General features: G+C 40.8%; 1 protein-coding gene across 3 annotated transcripts in view; it reads left to right on the top strand.

Annotated features, from left to right (window-relative positions):
* Positions 1-1,782: 1,782 nt before the first annotated feature.
* The window catches only part of Bbs7 (Bardet-Biedl syndrome 7 (human)), a 40,351-nt gene continuing 22,418 nt past the window's right edge, over positions 1,783-19,715 (top strand). The window contains exons 1-10 of one of the 3 annotated variants that reach the window (NM_027810.3): positions 1,886-2,025; positions 3,198-3,263; positions 4,647-4,709; positions 4,920-5,095; positions 7,568-7,754; positions 9,519-9,591; positions 10,753-10,869; positions 12,316-12,446; positions 15,852-15,936; positions 16,907-17,009. In NM_027810.3, coding sequence (NP_082086.2) covers positions 1,990-2,025; positions 3,198-3,263; positions 4,647-4,709; positions 4,920-5,095; positions 7,568-7,754; positions 9,519-9,591; positions 10,753-10,869; positions 12,316-12,446; positions 15,852-15,936; positions 16,907-17,009 — 1,037 coding nt within the window. In that variant the 5' untranslated portion in view covers positions 1,886-1,989. Of the gene's footprint in view, positions 2,026-3,197; positions 3,264-4,646; positions 4,710-4,919; positions 5,096-7,567; positions 7,755-8,987; positions 9,137-9,518; positions 9,592-10,752; positions 10,870-12,315; positions 12,447-15,851; positions 15,937-16,906; positions 17,010-19,715 lie in introns of those variants that run through there. The other 2 variants (XM_006535535.3, XM_006535536.4) reach the window with 2 other exon arrangements.

Below are 19,715 nucleotides of genomic sequence, written 5' to 3'. Positions count from 1 at the left end.
TGTATGCATGTTTGTCTGTGTGAGAGTGTCAGATCCCCTGGAACTGGAATTATAGACAGATGTAAGCTGCGATGTGGTTACCAGGAATTGAACCAAGATCCTCTGGAAGAGCAGCTAGTGTTCTTAACTATTGCTTCTCTCCAGCCCTGGCACACGTTCTTTATACAGTTAGATTTGCTCAAAGGTTTTTTTCACAAAAGCATGTTGAAATTTTATGTTTTGGGTTTTTTTTTTTTTGAGACAGGTTTTCTCCATGTTACCCAGGGCTTTTCATTAATGACCAACTTACCCAGACTTAGGGGTAGCTGGCCTCACAGGTGTGCTTGACAGCTCCTGGCTGGAATGATGTCTTCGTTGTGCTGTTGGAATCGTTGCTAGGTTGTTTGCTTGCTTGTTTTGAAATTTTTACTTCTTTGTTTCATCAGTGATCTTTGTTTAGACTTTTCATTGACTTTTTCCCTTCTTTCACCTTTTTTTCTTTCTATTTTTAAGTTTTAAAGAAAATAAGTCTATTTTTGCTCACAACTCTAGTTCATATCCGTTGGAAGGATTGCACCTGCTGATGCTCTTTTTGTTAGTAGCCTGAAGGTAGAACAAGACAAGTGGCAAGAGACTGTGTGTGAGATGTGCATGGGGGTGTGTGCATGGGTGTGTGTGTGTGTGTGTGTGTGTGTGTGTGTGTGTGTGTGTGTGTGTGTTTCTCTTGTGTCCTGTTTTGGTTTGGTATGAGGAAATGCTGGCCTACAAGAGTTTGAAAAAGCCCCATCCTTTCAATTTTAGGAAATAGTTTGGGAAGAATTGGTGCTTTTGTTTGAAGTCGCCTGTCCTGAACTTTCTTTTTAAGGTGACTTCTCATTACTTGCTATTGGTTTTTTTGTTTGTTTGTTTGGTTTGGTTTTGGTTTTGGTTTTTCGAGACAGGGTTTCTCTGTGTAGCCCTGACTGTCCTGGAACTCACTTTGTAGACCAGACTGGCCTCGAACTCAGAAATCCGCCTGCCTCTGCCTCCCGAGTTTACTCAGATTTTCTGTGTCGTTACTGTCTAGTTTCTCCGCTTATTCTATTGTTTCAAACTCATTTCTTAGGTATTATTATTATGTTTCGATTTGATTTGTTTGACTCAGAGTCTTGTACTGTGGCCCTGGGGGAGGGGAGTGTAGTTATAGAATGGGAGGAAGAGGATTGGCAAGATGGCTCAGCAGGTAATGGGCAGGTTGCCACCAAGCCCAACGATCCTCAGGGTGGAAAGAATGACTCCTGAAAGTTGTACTCAGACTTCGACATGACCTCCAAAACACACACACACACACACACACACACACACACACACACACACACACACACACACACTACATAAATACAGTTTATGGGGGGTTGTTGTTTTAGAATTTGCGTGCCAGGCTGGAAGGTGGCTCAGTGTTTTTAAGAGCACTTGCTGCTCTTGCACAGGACCCAAGATTAGGTTTCTTAACAAACACATGGGAGTCCCAAGGCCCTGGCCTCCTTAGAAGGCAACACGCATGTGATGCACATTAATACATCAGGCACTATTCATATACACACAAAACAAAAATAAATATTTGAGGGGAAAATTTGTATGACAAAGCCTAAAATGAAGAACCAGGAGTAGAACAAGGCACAAAATATTCGCTTCTCCAGAGTTTCATTCAGAGCTGAAGGAACATGCATGAGCGAAGCTCCAGCGAAGCTCCAAGCAGATCGCTGGCCCAGCGGCCCAGAGCTGGGAGGCAGAGAATGCGCCCCGGTTGCCTTGGAAACCGGCCAGCGTCTGAGGACCGTTCCCTCCGCCCCCCTTTCCTGGTGCAGCTCCCCGGGAGAGGGCGGGGCTTCACAGTGAGCTAAGATGGGTCACGTGTCGAGCCCGCGTTGCTGGGCGCCGCTGCCCTGACGCAGGCCGGCTCGTCAGTCTAGTGGTGGGCTCTCCGAGGGAAGGCTTCCACAGCGGGTCCCGCCTCTCCGTGCGGCCGCCATGGATCTGACGTTAAGCCGGGCAGACTACCTCCAGGTAAACCGATTGGCGGGCGCCCTCGTGGGTGGACGCGGGCCTGGGGAAGCCCCGGTCCCTCCAGGCCCGGGTCCTGGGGGTGTCCCAGCCGCTCCCAGTGGTCTCGACCGCCCTGTCACTCCCACTGGGCCTGACCACACCAGCCAGATTTCAATGAACCATCACAGCCCTAATGAACTGACTAAATCATCACAAAAATTTGCCACTAAGGTAGTTAGTGCAAATGAAGAATTAGGAGCCCAGAGAAGGTAAATACTTGGCCCCGTAGTAACAAATCATGCAGTTGCTGTTTGAATCAAAGCGCCGGACTCCAGAGCGGGCATCCCTGTGGTGCATGGCTTCTTATCCCTCCTACCCATCTCTTAAGAAGTTCTTCGTGGTATAAACATCCACTTAGTTCCCCAGGGCGTTGGGCCAGATAGTTCTCTTTAGTATTTTATGGAAGCTACACCCTGACAATATCTCTTGGATCTGTCCAATTAGTCACCATCTCTGTGATTCCCAGTTTGGGTTCTCATCTTTAGCTTGGATGGATAGGACCTACAATCTCCAAGTCCAACTTCCCCAAGCTATGGTTCAAAGCACTTGACAATGTTAAACTAAATGGATTGCTTAAAACTGTAGCAGCGTGCCTAAAAATTCAGAATAGTTATACATGCACCAAGCAGGTTTTCTCATGATTGGTTGTTTTTAAGTTCTGGTGACAGTCACCTTTGATGAACAAGTCATGCTGTTTTTCCTCGCTGTGCCTTTTGTAAATAGTCATGGTCAGTTTCACTGGAATCTTAGGATGTCAGCAGGTATGTTATTTCAGCGGAAGTCCCCTATTTCCCATCACTAATAGGAAGGGCTTCTGAAGATATTTTCTGAAGCTCCTTGCCAGTAATGTTACACGATTATATATATATTTTAAACGTTTTGGATTGTTTCCTGTATTCCGACCTTCTCTGACATATTTCATCAAAATGAAAGTTAACTGATAAGAATATACATTTCAGTGAGAAAAAAAAAAACCTAAAACTGAAAAAAACTAAAACTCCCATGATGTGGTCTGTTCTTCTTAAATTATCAATGTAAGAACTTCAAATTACAGCATGTCCGAAAGCATCCACTTTCGGATGTTCAAATTACAGCATGTAGAAAGCAACTAGCTGGCTGTTCTGTTTCCTTAGGTCGGAGTGACCTCTCAGAAAACTATGAAGTTGCTTCCTACCTCAAGACAAAGGGCTACACAAAAGGTGCTGTAGATGCTGCCTTCTCCGCCTTCTCCTGCCTCTCAAAGGGCAGGCTCACGTTGCCATCCTTACTGGTACCTTGGTGTGTAACAGGTGCTGACATTAAGATGGAAATGAACAAAGTTGGAATAGGAGCCAACGTTTACAGAAAGTAGTGTCCTCGGACATTGATATTACATACAAGTAGTAAGTTGTGTGAGGAAACTCGGTAAGGACCATACATCATGAGCTTCAGCTGCAGTTCAGTAGTAGGGACTTAGTTACCATGTTCAAGGCCCTGAGGTTAGTCCCTAGCACTGAAAAAACAAAACAAACACTCCATTTTTGGTAATAATTCACTCTGTGTACCATGGAAAACGAAGTGTAAAGTTCAACAGAACATTGATTTCTGTAAACTTTCTATTTTGTTGTTGTTTCTATTTTGTTTTTACTTATTTTATTTTTGAGACATGCTTTGATGTGGCTGAGGCTGGCCTCGAACTCTTGATCTTCCTACCTCAGCATCAGAAGTTCAGGGATTGTAGGCATGTGCAGTCATGCCTGGTTTAAATCTACCCTTACTGAGTTAGTGTTTTTAATGTTGAACTTTGTATTAGCTTGACATCTTATAGACAAAAACGAATTATTTTGTAGAGTAGTATGGTATTTTAATAGCTGTAAAGGAAATATATTATTTTGATATGTTTACATTTATCAAGATGAATTACAAGATTTTTTTCCTGATAAATGGACTTAAATACATTATTTGACCTTTGGCTGCATTTTTGAAGTGATTTACATAAGGTCAGTTCTTACAAATAAGGTATTTAAATATATGAGAGGAACCTGACATTTCAAGAATAATAAATCAAGATTATTGTTTATTATATTCTATATATAATAGCACTCTCCAAAAGTTTACTCATTTAAATTGCTGAGGATCCGAAAGAACTTATGTATGTAATATTAGTACTTACTATATGAAAATTAAATCTCAGAAATTCTTAAATCCATCATGTTTACATTAAGACTATATTTTTATTAAAATATCTAATATTTAGTAAATGTCTATTATTTTCAAAATAGGATAACTTAGAGATAATAGTGACATTATATTATATTTTTGCAAGTTCTTAAGCAAAGGTAGGTTTTCTCTGCTTTCAGTCAGTTGTGATGATTTTGTTTTGGTTGCAATACATAGGGAAAAACTCATTAAGTCAGTTTACATGGATATATAGTTGAAAATAGAGAAAGATCTTCAAGTAGCTTTTTCAGATAACTGTAGCTTTTGGTGCTATATTTAAATTTGATGGGGTTTCTTGGGTGTTCTTGTAGTGTGTCATCTGAAGGCACTGGTGAGCTTTTTACCATAACAATAAATTTAGACTCTGAATCCATGTGTTGCAGGTGGTTGTTGGAGATCAAGATGGGGTAGTGATATGCTTCGGCGTGAAGAAAGGAGAAGCTGTGGTGAGTGGAGCTCTTCTAGGGCGGCAGCTTTTCCAAAAGACAGATGCGCTACTTGCTGGGTACTCCGAAGTTAGAGTCTTCCTGAAATGTACAAGTGGAAAATATTTGTTAACATTGTATAAGTTTAAAATCATAGCTTTTATAGTACAGGAAAATGTTTACAGTGAAATAACTTGTACACTTAACTTTTTCCCCAATTGATTTTTACAGCCAGTGTTCAAGACTTTACCAGGGCAGAAGATCTCGAGGCTGGAACTAGGAGGGGCCGTCAACACGCCTCAGGAGAAAATCTTCATTGCTGCAGGGTCCGAGATTAGAGGCTTTACAAAGAGAGGGAAACAGTTTCTCTCTTTTGAAACTAACCTCACGGAAAGCATTAAAGCTATGTATGTCTTGTTCTCTTTTATGTTTACATATGTATCTATCATACATCTGATTAAGTTAGTATACACTAGTAGGTTTTTCTGGAAAAGAAATTTGGCTACAGGCATTTCATTATTCAGAACCTGGAATCAATACACCGTTGATTGACAGTTGAAATGTTTTCAACTTCACATTGTGTGTGACTGTGTGTATGTGTGTGTGTGTCTGGGTGTTTATGTGTGTGTATATGTGTGTGTGTGTGTGTGTCTGGGTCTTTATGTGTGTGTATATGCGTGTATGTGTGTATGTGTGTGTCTGTGCACTCACATTCACTTTTTGTTTTGTGATCATTTTTTAAAATATATTTTATATTTTCCATAGATATATAGTAATTGTGTGCATTTATAAATCACAGAGGCACGTTAATATGTATATATGATATGTGATGTCAGATTGGAGGAATTAGCATACTCATCACCTCTGACAATTTATGTTGGGAACATTCTAAAACCTCTCTGCTAGTTATTTTGAAGTGTGAAGTTGTATACATTCAGTTTTCACTGTCTGGTTCAGTTATGATTATGGTAATGACAAGGTATATGTAAAAAGTTAAAAAAAGAACAACCTAGATACACAGGTTCCTATTCCTCAAGTGCCTGTGGTAGTTCTGGTTTTGAGGTAACGATATTATATCAAAAGGGTGTCTGGTCCCTGAATGTGGTGGTTCTTGTCTGTAATCCCCATACTTGGGAGACTGAAGTAGAGGGTTGTCACAAATTTGAGGCCAATTTGTGGTGTATAATGAATTCACCAACCATATGGGCTATGGAGTGAGACCTGGTCTTAAGAAACAAAACCCATTCTTTAAAGTTGATGGCCACTAATGGTTGTAATTTCTGGTAAATTGGGTAAAACTACATGAAAAATACAAGGCTTCCTGGCATGTGAAATTTAACAGTTAAAAATTTAGACTTTGTTTCCTATCAGGTGGTGGGGCAAGAGGGTAAGAAACAGAGATGGGCCTGTGTGGGCTGTGGTTTATGGTAGAGATCAGAGGACGAGTTCACAGAGTGACCCTCCTACCTTTATGTGAGTTCTGGGGCGAGAATGCAGGCCACCAGGTTTTACGTGACAAGCTCTTTGCCTTCTGAGCCATCTCGTCAGTCCTGAACTTTTAGTTTTTGAGCCATGGGGGCTAGGGAGGCCATGAAGTTCATGTAACTTCCCTCCTTTTTTTTTCATTTGTATTTATTTATTCACTCTATATGTCAGTTGCTGCCCCCCAGGTCCCCTCCCTCACACGGTCCCTCCCAGCCACGTCTCCCTCCCTTTTTCCTCTTCTCTAAACCCTATTAACCCAAGGGCGTCTTAGGAAGACTGGCAGCAGCCACCTCCCTCACACTTGCTAAGCAGAGTGACTAGGAGTGGCTTTTAAGTTTCTTCCTTCGCTGCGATGCAGCCAAGTGGTCCATGTAGCCAGAGGCCTGGTTTGGACACTCCTAGCTGACAGCATCTCTCTATGGTGGACAGAAGCTTTGTGCCATTCTGTGCAGTGCACGGCACTTCTCTCGACTGAGGACTTTAAACATCTGGTTTGTGAAGTGAGACAAGAGTCCAACAGCAACACGTGAAAAAGATTTCAGATGGTTTTTAAAAATATATAATGTGTTTGAAATGATCTTGTAGACCAAGAATTAGAAACTTGCTGTGATTATTAGCTACACTTTCTTAAAGCCCATTATAAATGAACTTATTCCAAAGATAACATCCTAATGAAAACATTTCCATCATGCATTCATCACTTAAAATCAGTTGAGGTGTACTTTCCTAGGCGCGTGAATGTGAAGCTAACTCTAGAGCGGAAGTTACCCCCACCTGCCATCTCTCATTTCCAATATGAGCCATTAGTCCTGGGCACATTTTGCTATTCGGTTATCAAAGGGATACTAACCATTTATAGAATTGAGTGCTAATGTGCTACTTTGGGTATATCAATTAGAACAGTGTTTGGCAAATGAAATACACTAAAAAAGTTTCTCGATTGATGCTGTTTTATAAAAACAAACAAATGAAGACACGTGTTGTTAGTTTTTCTGAGCCCTTACTGAGAATCCTGACTTACCGTCCTTGCTGGTGGTTGTCAGGTTGTCAGAATTAGAAGTGGCTTATGCATCAAATGGCTAACGATTAAAGCTGCATGGTTTGTGCCTATAGTCCCACACTTAGTGGGGAGAGCCAGTGCATAATGGTTCCAAGGTTGTCCTCAGTCATTAGGCTGAGATCAAGGACAGCCTAGAACTGCTCAAGAACCTGTCTTTAAAGAGAGAGGGTACATGAGATTAAGTGGGTGAAATGAAAAAACAAAACAAAACAAAACAAAAAACTTACCTTTATTAAATGCAAGTAAACTGTTTTCACCTGTTTAAAAAAAAAACAAACAGTCAGTTGCCTGTGCTTAAAATGACCATCCTAAATTATCATGTTAATGTCTTCAGGTACATATCTGGCTCTGACCTCTTCCTCAGTGCAAGCTACATCTATAATCACTACTGTGATTGCAAAGACCAAAATTATTACCTTTCTGGGGACAAAATCAATGATGTCATCTGCCTTCCTGTGGAAAAGTTATCTCGCGTGACACCGGTGTTGGCCTGCCAGGACCGGGTGCTCCGAGTCTTACAGGTGATGCCCTTTGAATTTTTATGACTCTTCACTATTCAGTAAACCATTGTGAGTGCCATATGCTTTAAGGTTACTTTAATGCTTCTATCTTATTCCAGGAAATGTGCTGACATCTTTTGAACGTTTTTAGAATAGATACAGAGAGGGAAACAGCTACCTTCCACTCACGCATCCCCAGTCCGAAATGCCCACCATTAGATAGAGAACTTGGATACTAATAACTATTGTCCACATGGTCCCCACTTGCTCCTTCAGTACTTTTCTAGTCCTCAAAAACTAAAAGGAAAATTGGATAGAAGAGGAGGCAAAAAATAATTTGAATTTATCAATCATTCAAACACATATGGAATAAAATACTCAGTAAATAATTCATTGCATAAATAAACGGTAGAATGTTTGCCTAACATGCTTGAAACCCAGTGCCACATAAACCCATTGTTGTGGAGCAGGCCTGAAATCTCAGCACACAGGAGGTGCAGGCAGGAGAATCAGAAAACCAACATCATCCTTAGCTTTGTAGGGAGTCTGAGATCTGCCCAGGGTATATGAGATCCTGTGGCAAAATATACAAAGTAGGAATGGGCAAGCAACCAGATAGAAGTTACCTAGCTGATTTCTAGATTTTGCTTTGTTTCATAAGAGGCTATCTGTATTCTTATTTATTTATTTATTTATTTATTTATTTATTTATTTATTTATTTGCTTATTTATCGTTTTATTTTTTTCTAGACATGGTATTACCATGTAGCTTCTGTATGGACCAGAACTTTATAGACCAGGATAGCTTCAAACTCACAGAAATCCACAAGTCTCTGCCTCCTAAGTGCTGGGGTCAAAGGTGTGTGCTATCATGCCTGCCTGCATTCTTATTGTTAAAAATCAATCACCAAGGACGTGTGAAAGGAGAGAACTGAACTCTTTCCTTCTGCTGCACTTATCTCTCCTTTCCTGCCTCTGAGATCACTCCATCCTCTGAACTTGCCTCTTTTACAACTGTGCCTGCTCCTTTTTTGCTTGTAGATATCTATAAATTTAAAAATGATTAATAAAGGATACACATATGCCTTTTTCCCAAGTTCTAAATCTACATTAAAATTTTGTAAGTGGCATAGTATATTCACTGAATTATGTAAGTGGCAAAATTGAAAACAAACAAATAAAACACATAGAAGGCGGCCCCAGCTTGTTTTCTTATCTAAGTAGTAGGCAAGTTTGTCCCTGTGCTGCGGTGAGTCTGCAGAATGCCAGAAGGCCGAGCCAGAGTTTTCTTACGAGCAGCTTGGGGTGCTCAGAGTTTTGAGGGTATTCTATGTAAAGCTCCAGATAATAACGGAAAAGACAGAAGAAATGACACTTGTTACTGGTAATGACGCTTGTTACTGGTGAGTTTTAAAAGGGGTTCACTAGTCTGTGGTTTGCAGATAAGCAAACATGTTAGAAATGTCAACACTCCTCTGTCTAGGGGTTCATTAAGTTGTCTGGTCTTGGATCTGGCTATTATGGATTTTCTTTTACTGATGAAATCCAAAGTTAAAAAATGAAAGCTATTGAAAGTAGAGAATATATTATGTATTTTTCTCCTTGGTATATATATTTTATTTCCAGTGTGTTAATATATGCAAAATTATTGACAAACACATTCATATTTATGACCTGTTTTCTTAAAGCATTTTTATTTGTTTAGATATTGATGTTTCTAATCATTTTCCATATTCTTTTAAATGTTTTTCAGTTTCAGTTTTTAAAATTCTTGTTTCCCTTCAGGGATCTGATGTGATGTATGAAATTGAGGTTCCTGGTCCACCCACCGTCTTAGCACTGCATAATGGAGATGGAGGTAATCGCATTCAGTATCACAGCTGGCCATGATGCAAAGCGGGGAGTTGTTACACAGTGTAGTAGTAGTGTGCTCTCTTCCTCTCACTTCCTGCTCAGTTATGAATTAGGAGTCAGTGAGCTTCCTCATCTTGAAGTCACCTGTAGGGAATACGCTTCACCTTGTGACTACATGGTGACGATTTCATTCTAATATCTATAATCATAGAAAGTAGTTACACGGTGTAGGGGAAACATGCTTGGTTCTCTTTGATGACAGACATTGTTGTCTTAATGAGAGCATAGACATGAAGGTCATATCGTTAGGATTCCATAGGCACCACCTCGAAGCAGAGGAATAATAATAGTCTCGAGTTAGAACTTAAGGGCCAGCTTTCTTAGAAAGAAGAAATGCTAGATAAAGTCATTTTAGTTCAGAAAAATTAAGTGTACACCATTGCATACACTAGCAAGATTTTGCTGAAAGGACCCAGATAGAGCTGTCTCTTGTGAGACTATGCCGGGGCCTTGCAAACACAGAAGTGGATGCTCACAGTCAGCTATTGGATGGATCACAGGGCCCCCAATGGAGGAGCTAGAGAAAGTACCCAAGGAGCTGAAGGGGTCTGCAATCCTATAGGTGGAACAACAATATGAACTAACCAGTACCCGCCCCCCCCCCCGAGCTCGTGTCTCTAGCTGCATATGAATTAGAAGATGGCCTAGTCGGCCATCAGTTGAAAGAGAGGCCCATTGGTTGTACAAACTTTATATGCCTCAGTACAGGGGAACGACAGGGCCAAGAAGTGGGAGTGGGTGGGGGAGTGTGTGGGGGACTTTTGGCATAGCATTGGAAATGTAAATGAAATAAATACCCAATAAAAAAAAGAACTTTAAAAAAAATAAAAGAAAAAAAAAAGAAAAGAAAAATTAGGTGTAACCAAAAGGTATTCTGGCATATATGGAATTTTTTTTCTAATTTTTATAAGTTTATTTTTGGATACATAAAACCAAACTATATATGAATGGTATCATGATGTTTTGATACATATATACCTAATATTTCCCCTTTAAAATTTTCCCTTAATGTAGCATTTGAAAAATGAGATTTTTACATTAAGAGGCTTTTAAAAGGCATTTGTGTTTTTGTTTGTAGTTGTATGTTTGCTTTAATTTTCACTAGGTGACTCTGGAGAAGGACTTCTGTTCGGCACATCAGATGGAAGACTTGGGCTTATTCAGATCACAACATCCAAACCAATACACAAATGGGAAATTCGAAATGACAAAAAGCGGGGAGGTAGGCCTCTGCACAGGTCAAGTTATGGCATGTCGGCAATCATTTAGTACAATAGAGTGTGCAATGCATTCTGTTTGATTTAGTTCTATTAGACAGCGAGCTTAGGGATTTACAGAACCACCTCTGATGTACCTAGTGTTTGCTTATGGCAACTGTTATACTATAGATGTAATTTTTAAAATTAGAAATGCTACTTGTAGTTTGGGATAGACATACAGGTTAATACCCTTTAGTCCATGTTAAACCTTTTAACTGGGATAGAGAATTAATTGGAATCTAGGATATAAAGAATGTAGTAGTGGGTCAGAAACTATTGCAAGTTTTTAAAGACATTATATATTTCCAAAGATTTACACCCAACTTGGCAGCCAGTGAGATGTCTCTTTATACGCACAGGCTATTGCTCATCTGTTCAGGTTTCCTTTAGCAGGTACTTCCTGTGGGCGAGAGCGCAGATGCTGGCGCTGTGCTCTCACTGCCCCTGGTCATCTGAAGAGAACACAGAAACAGTGTGTGTAGAGGGATGGTGGGCACAGCTCCTCGTAGACTCAGTGGTCAGAGGAAGAAGGTGCTGGAGGAAAGGCAAATTTGAGCTGAGATTTGAGGAAAGAATATTCTAAGAGGAAGAAAAATGAATAATTGCAAAACCCTTGAGATGGAGGTGAGCTAGATTCATTGGAGGGCAATGGAAAGACCTGTGTGGCTGAGCAGCAGTGTGGCCTGAGGAGAAGATGCAGGAGCAGGGACAAGGACTGTAGGTCCGTAAAGCCTCGGAAGAGGGGACTTCAGGTAGAGTGCAGTGGGTAGTCCTGGGAGAATTGTATGTGGAAGGTTTGACATGGTCAAATGGATCTGGGAAGAAACACACATTAGAAACATCAAGAGCTTGGAAGCTGTTGTAGTTACCATGGTTTATTATAGTTCAGAGCATCCTGGTTCATCCTTCCTATTATGGAAGTAGAAAGAAGAGAAAGTCGGGATATATGTGGAGGCCATGCATGGGTTTGATACAGAGAGAGAAAAGAGTGATGTCAGAGATAGAGCCTGGAGTTGTTTCGTCTGTACAGCTGAGAGGTGTAATTGACTGAATGGAGGCCAACTGGAGAGTGAGCAGTCCTGAAACACTGTAGTAGAGAAGTGAACGGTGCTTGGGTATGGAAGAGTGTGGGATGCCCGTGTGTACAGGGAGGTGCCAAACTGGACATAAGAGCCTAGAGCTTACTGAGGGTCAGAGCTAAAGGGAGATGTGAATGTGGGTGCATTGCTGTGTAAAGTGTGTTCAAAGCTTTGGAAAGAGGGAAGCACCCAATTATGTGCAAAGTTGTTCTTTTTTTTATAATAAATTTTTGATGACTGTGGTATGAAGATATATGAATACATGTCTACAGTGCATCTATTGGTTTCCTATCGCACCACTCTTATTGCTTATAACTCCCCTTTTTATAGGTATCTTGTGTGTTGACAGCTTTGATATCATGGGTGATGGGGTTAAAGATTTACTTGTTGGGAGAGATGATGGAATGGTGGAAGTATATAGTTTTGAAAATGCAAATGAACCTGTGCTACGATTTGATCAGGTAAGTTGATTTAGAAAGATTTGTGTGGGGACTGGAGTGGTAGCTCAGCGTGGAGGACTTGCCTGGCGTGTATGAAGTCCTGCTTCTGCCCCAGTACTGTAGACCAGAACAAACAAAGCAAAACAGAGACTATACACTTACTGTTGGCTAGTTATTATAGAGATGGATGATAGTTTGAATTTTGGTAAATTAAAAATATAGCACGATATATTTTTAAAAAACAAAATGTTGTTATTCTATCCCAATCTGATGGTGAGGCCTCTAAATCCCAACAAGAGGCTGAGGCAGAAGGATGAGGAGTTCCAGGCCTGCCTGGAAGAGTAATCAACTTTAATGAGACTCTGTTCTGTCCCAAAGCAGAATCAGAGAGGGCCAGGACATTGCTCGCTGGTAAACACTTGCCTAAAGTACCCAAGGATCTAGGTCTGGCCCGCAGGACAAATAAATAAATACTTGTAAAATGTTCCCATTCACCATTGCACACACCAGCAAGATGTTGCTGAAAGGACCCAGATAGAGCTGTCTCTTGTGAGACTATGCCGCGGCCTGGCAAACATATAAGTGGATGCTCACAGTCAGCTATTGGATGGATCACAGGGCCCCCAGTGGAGGAGCTAGAGAAATTACCCAAGAGCTGAAGGGGTCTGCAACCCTATAGGTGGAACAACAATATGAACTAACCAGTACCCTCAGAGCTCTATCAAAATCTCGTGTTTACTCACAGAGTATTACCCATAAGCTACAAAATAAATTCCTTTTTCATTATCACTCTTAAATATAATTTTAAATTTATTAGGTATTAAATATTTTATTCTAGCTTCTATAAATCATAACAACACAGTATAGGGGAAACATATGTTTCAGTTTCATTGATGAGATTTTTGTTTTAAGGTAATAAGAGTGTAGACATGTAGGCCATACCATTAGAATTCCTTAGAAACTACCTTGAAGCAGGCACTTCCTAATAATAGTCTCGCATGTAGACACTTAAGGACCTGTTTTCTTAGAAAAGAAGAAATACTAGGTAAAGTCATTCTAGTTCAGAAATTTTAAATGTAATGAAAAGGTATAGAATCAATATAGACAAGCATTCTGGCAACCATGGAATTTTTACCTTTTTTTACTAATTTATTTTTCTGACACATAAAAGCAAAACCTATATATGAATGGTAGTATATAATGGTACCAAATATTTTACCTTTAGATGTTTTAAATTGTTTATTTATAAATTTATATATTAATGTTTGTGGGGTGGTATTTGTGTGTATGTTGTATGTAAGTGCACGCCACGGCACACATGCGGAGGTCAGAGGATAACTTCCGGGTGTTGGTTCTCCTGTTTCACCATGTGGGTCCCAGGAATCAAACTCAGGTCTCAGTTTGGCTGCAAGCATCAGTACTCAGGGAGTTATCCTGTGGTCCCTGAGGATACTGTTTACATAGGGTAGACATAGTTCTTGGGTGAAAATGCTCAAGATGGTTTCTTGTAGCCCTTTGAAACCTGTGCTAGATAATTGTCACCTGTGGTCGCCCTATACAGTGGCAAGCACTCCTCCTTTCTGTGCCATGAGTCACCATCAGAATTTCAAGGAAAACTAAAGCAACGGTCTGAACTTCATATATACGCAACTATGTTGATGCTCCTTAGCCAGCTTTTCCGTACTCATCCCTTCCCTACTCCTCAACAACTGCAGCGCCCGCCATTCTGTCCTTAGCCCCCGTGAGGTGAGGGCGTTCTGCATATGAATGAGATCATGTGTACTTTGTCTGGCTTATTTCAATTCTTGTTGTGGCTATAGAGTGTTTTGTCTCGCAGACTGTAGTTACTAGCACTGCTTTTGATTCCTGTGCTGAGGTCTGAGAGGGCGGACTGCTTTAGAAAGACAGTCAGTGTGGCTTTGGTTCTTAGGAGAGAGGAGTAGGGTCACGGTGTTCCCGCTGACAGATTCCTGGTACTGTTCTTGCAGAGGACCTACACTTTATTCCCTGGATGCATGTCGATGGCTCACAACAGCCTGTAACCCTGGCTCTGAGATGCTCTGAGGCTTCATGCTTTTTTGGGTGCAATCATGTGTACTTACCTCACCTACCAAACATGTATAAATATAAAACCATGTTAAAGGAATTTTATCTAATTATATTAAAATGTATGAGTATATTACATTAAAATGAAAATATATGGGGAAAGTGCAATGAAAATAAAAGTTGATACACACTATGTATGTGTACACATGCACAAATGAGAGAGAGAGAGAGAGAGAGAGAGAAGTAATGTTGACTTTTAAAAGCAGTAGATCTGGCCAGATGGTTTAGTGTGTAGAGGTGCCACACAAGCCTGGCAGACTGCTTTCAGTCCCCAAAGCCATGTAAGGTGGAACAGGAGGGACAGCTCCTCAAGGTTGTCTGACTCCACACTCACACTGGAGTGTGCATGCCCACACACTGCAAATGAAAATTAAAGTTCAAGGAGGAAAAAGAACAATGTAGCATTTATTTCTCTTGCATTCAGTTATTCTAACTGATGTTTCTTACTTTCAATGTCAATGATTTTGTATATAAATTTTTCCTGGTATTTAGAGTCAATGGGTATGTTTCTTTTTAAGATTTCTTTCTTTCTTTCTTTCTTTTTTTTTTTTTTTTTTTTTTTTTTTTTTTGGTTTTTCGAGACAGGGTTTCTCTGTGTAGCCCTGACTGTCCTGGCACTCACTTTGTAGACCAGGCTGACCTCGAACTCAGAAATCTGCCTGCCTCTGCCTCCCGAGTGCTGGGATTAAAGGCATGTGCCACCATCGCCCGGCTAAGACTTATTTCTTTTATGTGAGTGCTCTATCTGCATGTATGCCTGCATGCCAGAAGAGGGCATCAGAACTCACTGTAGATGTTTGTGAGCCACCATGTGGTTGCTGGGGATTGAACTCAGGACCTCTGGAGAAGCAGCGGGCGCTCTTAACCGCAGAACCATCTCTCCAGCTCTGGGTATGATTTTTAAATGCCATGGCTTTAAAATATTATGTACAACTTCCATGAGACTATGATAAGAGTTCTAGACGTTAACTTAAGATTATGCAGTGAAAGCATAGTTTTTTTTTCATTAGAGAAAAAGAATCCTCTGAAGAGATTTACAGACTAAATTTACTAGCTGTTTTGTTTATATAATTTACCAAACCTCTCTTCTTTATGTAGTTTTGTCACAAATATACTAGCTATTTTGAATCTTCTTTCTTATATTTAAAAATGCTGGAATTTTCTAGCATTCATTCAGGTTTTCCTCAGTGTCTGCACATGATGAACATACACTAAATATGTTTTGACTATCTGGAGACAAGAAGCAAAGTTTTGTGGCTTGTTTTAACATGTCTTTGACATGTTTCAATGCTAGCAAAGTGGACTTTACATTTACTCTAGATGCTGTCTGAAAGCGTCACCTCCATCCAGGGTGGCTGTGTGGGAAAAGATGGCTATGATGAAATTGTGCTGGCCACATATTCAGGTAAGTAATGATAGCTGTAGTCGAAGAATAAGAAAAACTTTTATGTTTAATAAAGGTTTTGACTAATTTTATTACATTCGTGTGTGTGTGTGTGTGTGTGTGTGTGTGTGTGTGTGGAGAGGGAGAAGGAGGGGAAGGGAGAGGGAGAGGGAGAGAGAGAGAGAGAGAGAGAGAGAGAGAGAGAGAGAGAGAGAGAGAGAGAGAGAGAGAGAGATTGATTTGGTGTATGATAGCTGTGCTTGCAAAGCCTGACAACTGAGTTCCATCCTCAGATACCGTGTTGGGAGGAAGAGAACAATTCCTGCATGTTGCCTGGCCTCTTTCACACTGGCGCCCTGCCATATTGCCCTTTATGCCCCTCCCTATCCAAATAAATGTAGTATTAAAGAGAGAAGGAAAATGGCTGGGGCTATAGCTCAGCGGTTTTATTGCCTCAAATGTGTAGGGCCCTGTGTTAGATCTAAAGTTTGAGTAATAATTTTGAAGACAGTTTAGCCTGTCTCTAGTACCTTTAAAATTAAATTGTTCAATTTAAAGAGGAAATATTTACTAAAATCAAGACTATGTTTTGTCCTAATGCATTTCATATAAAAACTTAATTTTGATGTTTAAAAAAAAATCTCACAGTAGTCATTCCAGTGCAAATTTCCATGACAATAATTAGCAACAGCCAAGTCTGCTTTGTCAGCCACATTTGAATTTGCTAGAATGTACTGACTTATACCATACTTGAGAACTGCAGTTTTTAAGAATTGAAAGATTGTAGCACTTCAGGGAAAAGGTAGTGCCATGAGATGCTTGGGTACTTCCTTTATAGTGTGAATATTTTTTAGCTTGAACTTTTTGTTCCATTTTTAAGAAGCCCTGGGCTTTTAGGTGGATGGTAGTGGACATAGGGGGGTGTAATTAGGGGTTCTACCTGCTATTGCACTCAGCATTAAGTCACGTGTGATTGTAATTCATCTTCCAGGCTGGGTGACAGGGCTGACTACAGAGCCAACTCATAAAGAAAGTGGACCAGGAGAAGAACTAAAACTTAATCAGGAAATGCAGAATAAGATTTCTTCTTTAAGGTAATGGGGTTTTTTCAAGATTTATTTATTTATGTTATGTATGTGAGTACACTGTAGCTGTACAGATGGTTGTGAGCCTTCATGTGGTTGCTGGGAATGGAATTCAGGACCTCTGCTCGCTCTAGCCCTGCTTGCTCCGGCCCAAAGATTTATTTATTATTATATCTAAGTACACTGTAGCTGTCTTCAGACACTCCAGAAGAGGGTGTCAGATCTTGTTACAGATGGTTGTGAGCCACCATGTGGTTGCTGGGATTTGAACTCAGGACCTTCAGAAGAGCAGTCAGTGCTCTTAACCGCTGAGCCATCTCTCCAGCCCTAAGGTAATGTTTTTTTCTTTGCTGTTTGTCTCAACATTTGCACTTGTTTCTTCTTGATAATCGTAGGACCACATGCTTTATTTTATTGGTAGGAATGATACGTCTATAAAAGTCAACTTGAGAAAATTAGCCATAAGTACTGATTAATATTTTGAGTTTGAAATATACCCTCCCTATGCATTATTCTTTCTGTTGTTGTTTTGTGGGACATGGTCTCACATAGCCCACGGTGTTTTCTAACTCATTCTGTAGCTGAGGATGCCCTTGAACTCCTGGCCCTTTTTGCTAGGTGCTAGATCCCAGGTATGCTGTACCGCACCCACCTAGGGCATTAGTCTGTCCTACGGATCCAGAATCACATTGTTTTCATTTGCTTAGCTGGAGGTAGTTACAGTGTTTGCTTCTGTTTTCCCGAAGCATTACAAATAAACGAACAGAAGTGACAGAGTTCTTCTTTAACCCTAATGTTGACATCCTGTGAACCCTTCTGATCTGTAAAGTTCTCTTGCTGGTCCTGAATAGTGCTGATTCCCTTCAGTTCTGAGATTGCTTTCACGGCCCACTCAACTCAATAAGTCTTGAGAAAAGTTAACCCCATGCTCACATACAATAAGGAAATGGAAGATGATAAAACTTTTATTGACCCTGTAGCCCTTGCTAACTTGTTAGGGAAGTAAGACTCACCTTTTTGGCATAGTTAAAGGCTACAAGAACTTTTAAGGCAAGAGATGCCACAATTACCATTAGCATGTTCTTATTTGTAAAGACCACCAGGAAATCATTATACAAACTAATATGCCAGATTCATTCAGGGTATCCTACTTTCTGTAATAGGAAATAGGAAAATGGCTCAGCAGAAAAAGCACTTGCCAGGAAACCATAAAGTCCAGAGTTCAGATCCCCAGAACCAATGGAAAGAGCTGGGCAGGTATGGTGGTTGTACTGGCTAGTTTTGTGTCAACTTTACCCAGGCTGGAGTTATCACAGAGAAAGGAGCTTCAGTTGGGGAAATGCCTCCACAAGATCCAGCTGTAAGGCATTTTCTCCATTAGTGATCAAGGGGGGAGGTCCCATTGTGGGTGGTGCCATCTCTGGGCTGGTAGTCTTAGTTCTATAAGAGAGCAGGCTGAGCAAGCCAGGGGAAGCAAGCCAGTAAAGAACATCCCTCCATGGCCTCTGCATCAGCTCCTGCTTCCTGACCTGCTTGAGTTCCAGTCCTGTCATCCTTTGATGATTAACAGCAATGTGGGAAATGTAAGCTGAATAAACTCTTTTCTCCCCAACTTGCTTCTTGGTCATGATGTTTGTGTAGGAATAGAAACCCTGACTAAAATAGTGGTCTACCTATAATCCCAACACTCAGGAGGCAGAGACGGAGGCTTGCAGGCACTAGCTAGCGAAACTAACTGCAGTTACAAATCCAGGTTCAGTGAGAAACCTTGCTTCGATAAATAGTGAGCAAGAAGGCCCTACACCAATTTCTGGCCTCCACACATATATGACATACTTGCATATGTACCATGATGTAAACATGTGAACACAAATGTATAGCACACACATATGTACAGAGATTTCTGGAAAAAAATGTTTCTTTAAAAGAAAACACAGAAATATTATATAAAAATGTGCTTTTGTTTTAATTCCAGGTGTAGGGATGTGGGGCTGCTGCAGACTGACTGCAGCAGCTGACTATGATTTGTCTCGTGCTCTAGCAGAGATGTGGTTTTGCCAGCTGCAGACAATTTCTGCAGCTTGGGACACTGGAATTCTTGGAACTTTTCAGAGAATATATAAATGCTAGGGCCCTGAGAGAGGCAGGTTGGTGGTTGGTGGTTGTCTTAGTTAGGGTTTTACTGCTGTGAACAGACCAAGGCAAGTCTTATAAGAAACAACATTTAATTGGGGCTGGCTTACAGGTTCAGAGGTTCAGTCCATTATTATCAAGGTGGGAGAATGGCAGCATCTAGGCAGGCATGGCACAGGAGGAGCTGAGAGTTCTACATCTTCATCCAAAGGCTGCTAGTGGAAGACTGACTTCCAGGCAACTAGGGTGAGGGTCTTAAGCCCATACCCACAGTGACACACCCACTCCAACCAGGTCACACCTATTCAACAAGGCCACACCTCCAAATGGTGCCACTCCCTGGCCCAAGAATATACAAACCATCACAGTGGTTGATGGTTGGTGGGCGGGGTGTGTGTGTGTGTGTGTGTGTGTGTGTGTGATTTGTTAGTCATGCTCAAAGAAGAAACAAAAGGAAAGAAATTAGACTCAAGGATCTCTCTCTCTCTCCTCTATATCCAGCCTTCTTACTCTCCAATCTTGTGATAGGGGTGAAACTGAGGGATAAAGAGTGAAAAACAGGACCCACCAAGTGGCAAAGAC

The sequence above is a fragment of the Mus musculus genome, chromosome 3, assembly GCF_000001635.26.
Source record: "Mus musculus strain C57BL/6J chromosome 3, GRCm38.p6 C57BL/6J".
Taxonomy (NCBI): Eukaryota; Metazoa; Chordata; class Mammalia; order Rodentia; family Muridae; genus Mus; species Mus musculus.
The sequence above is the reverse complement of the archived record's forward strand: the minus strand, read 5'-3'. Positions and strand labels throughout refer to the sequence as shown.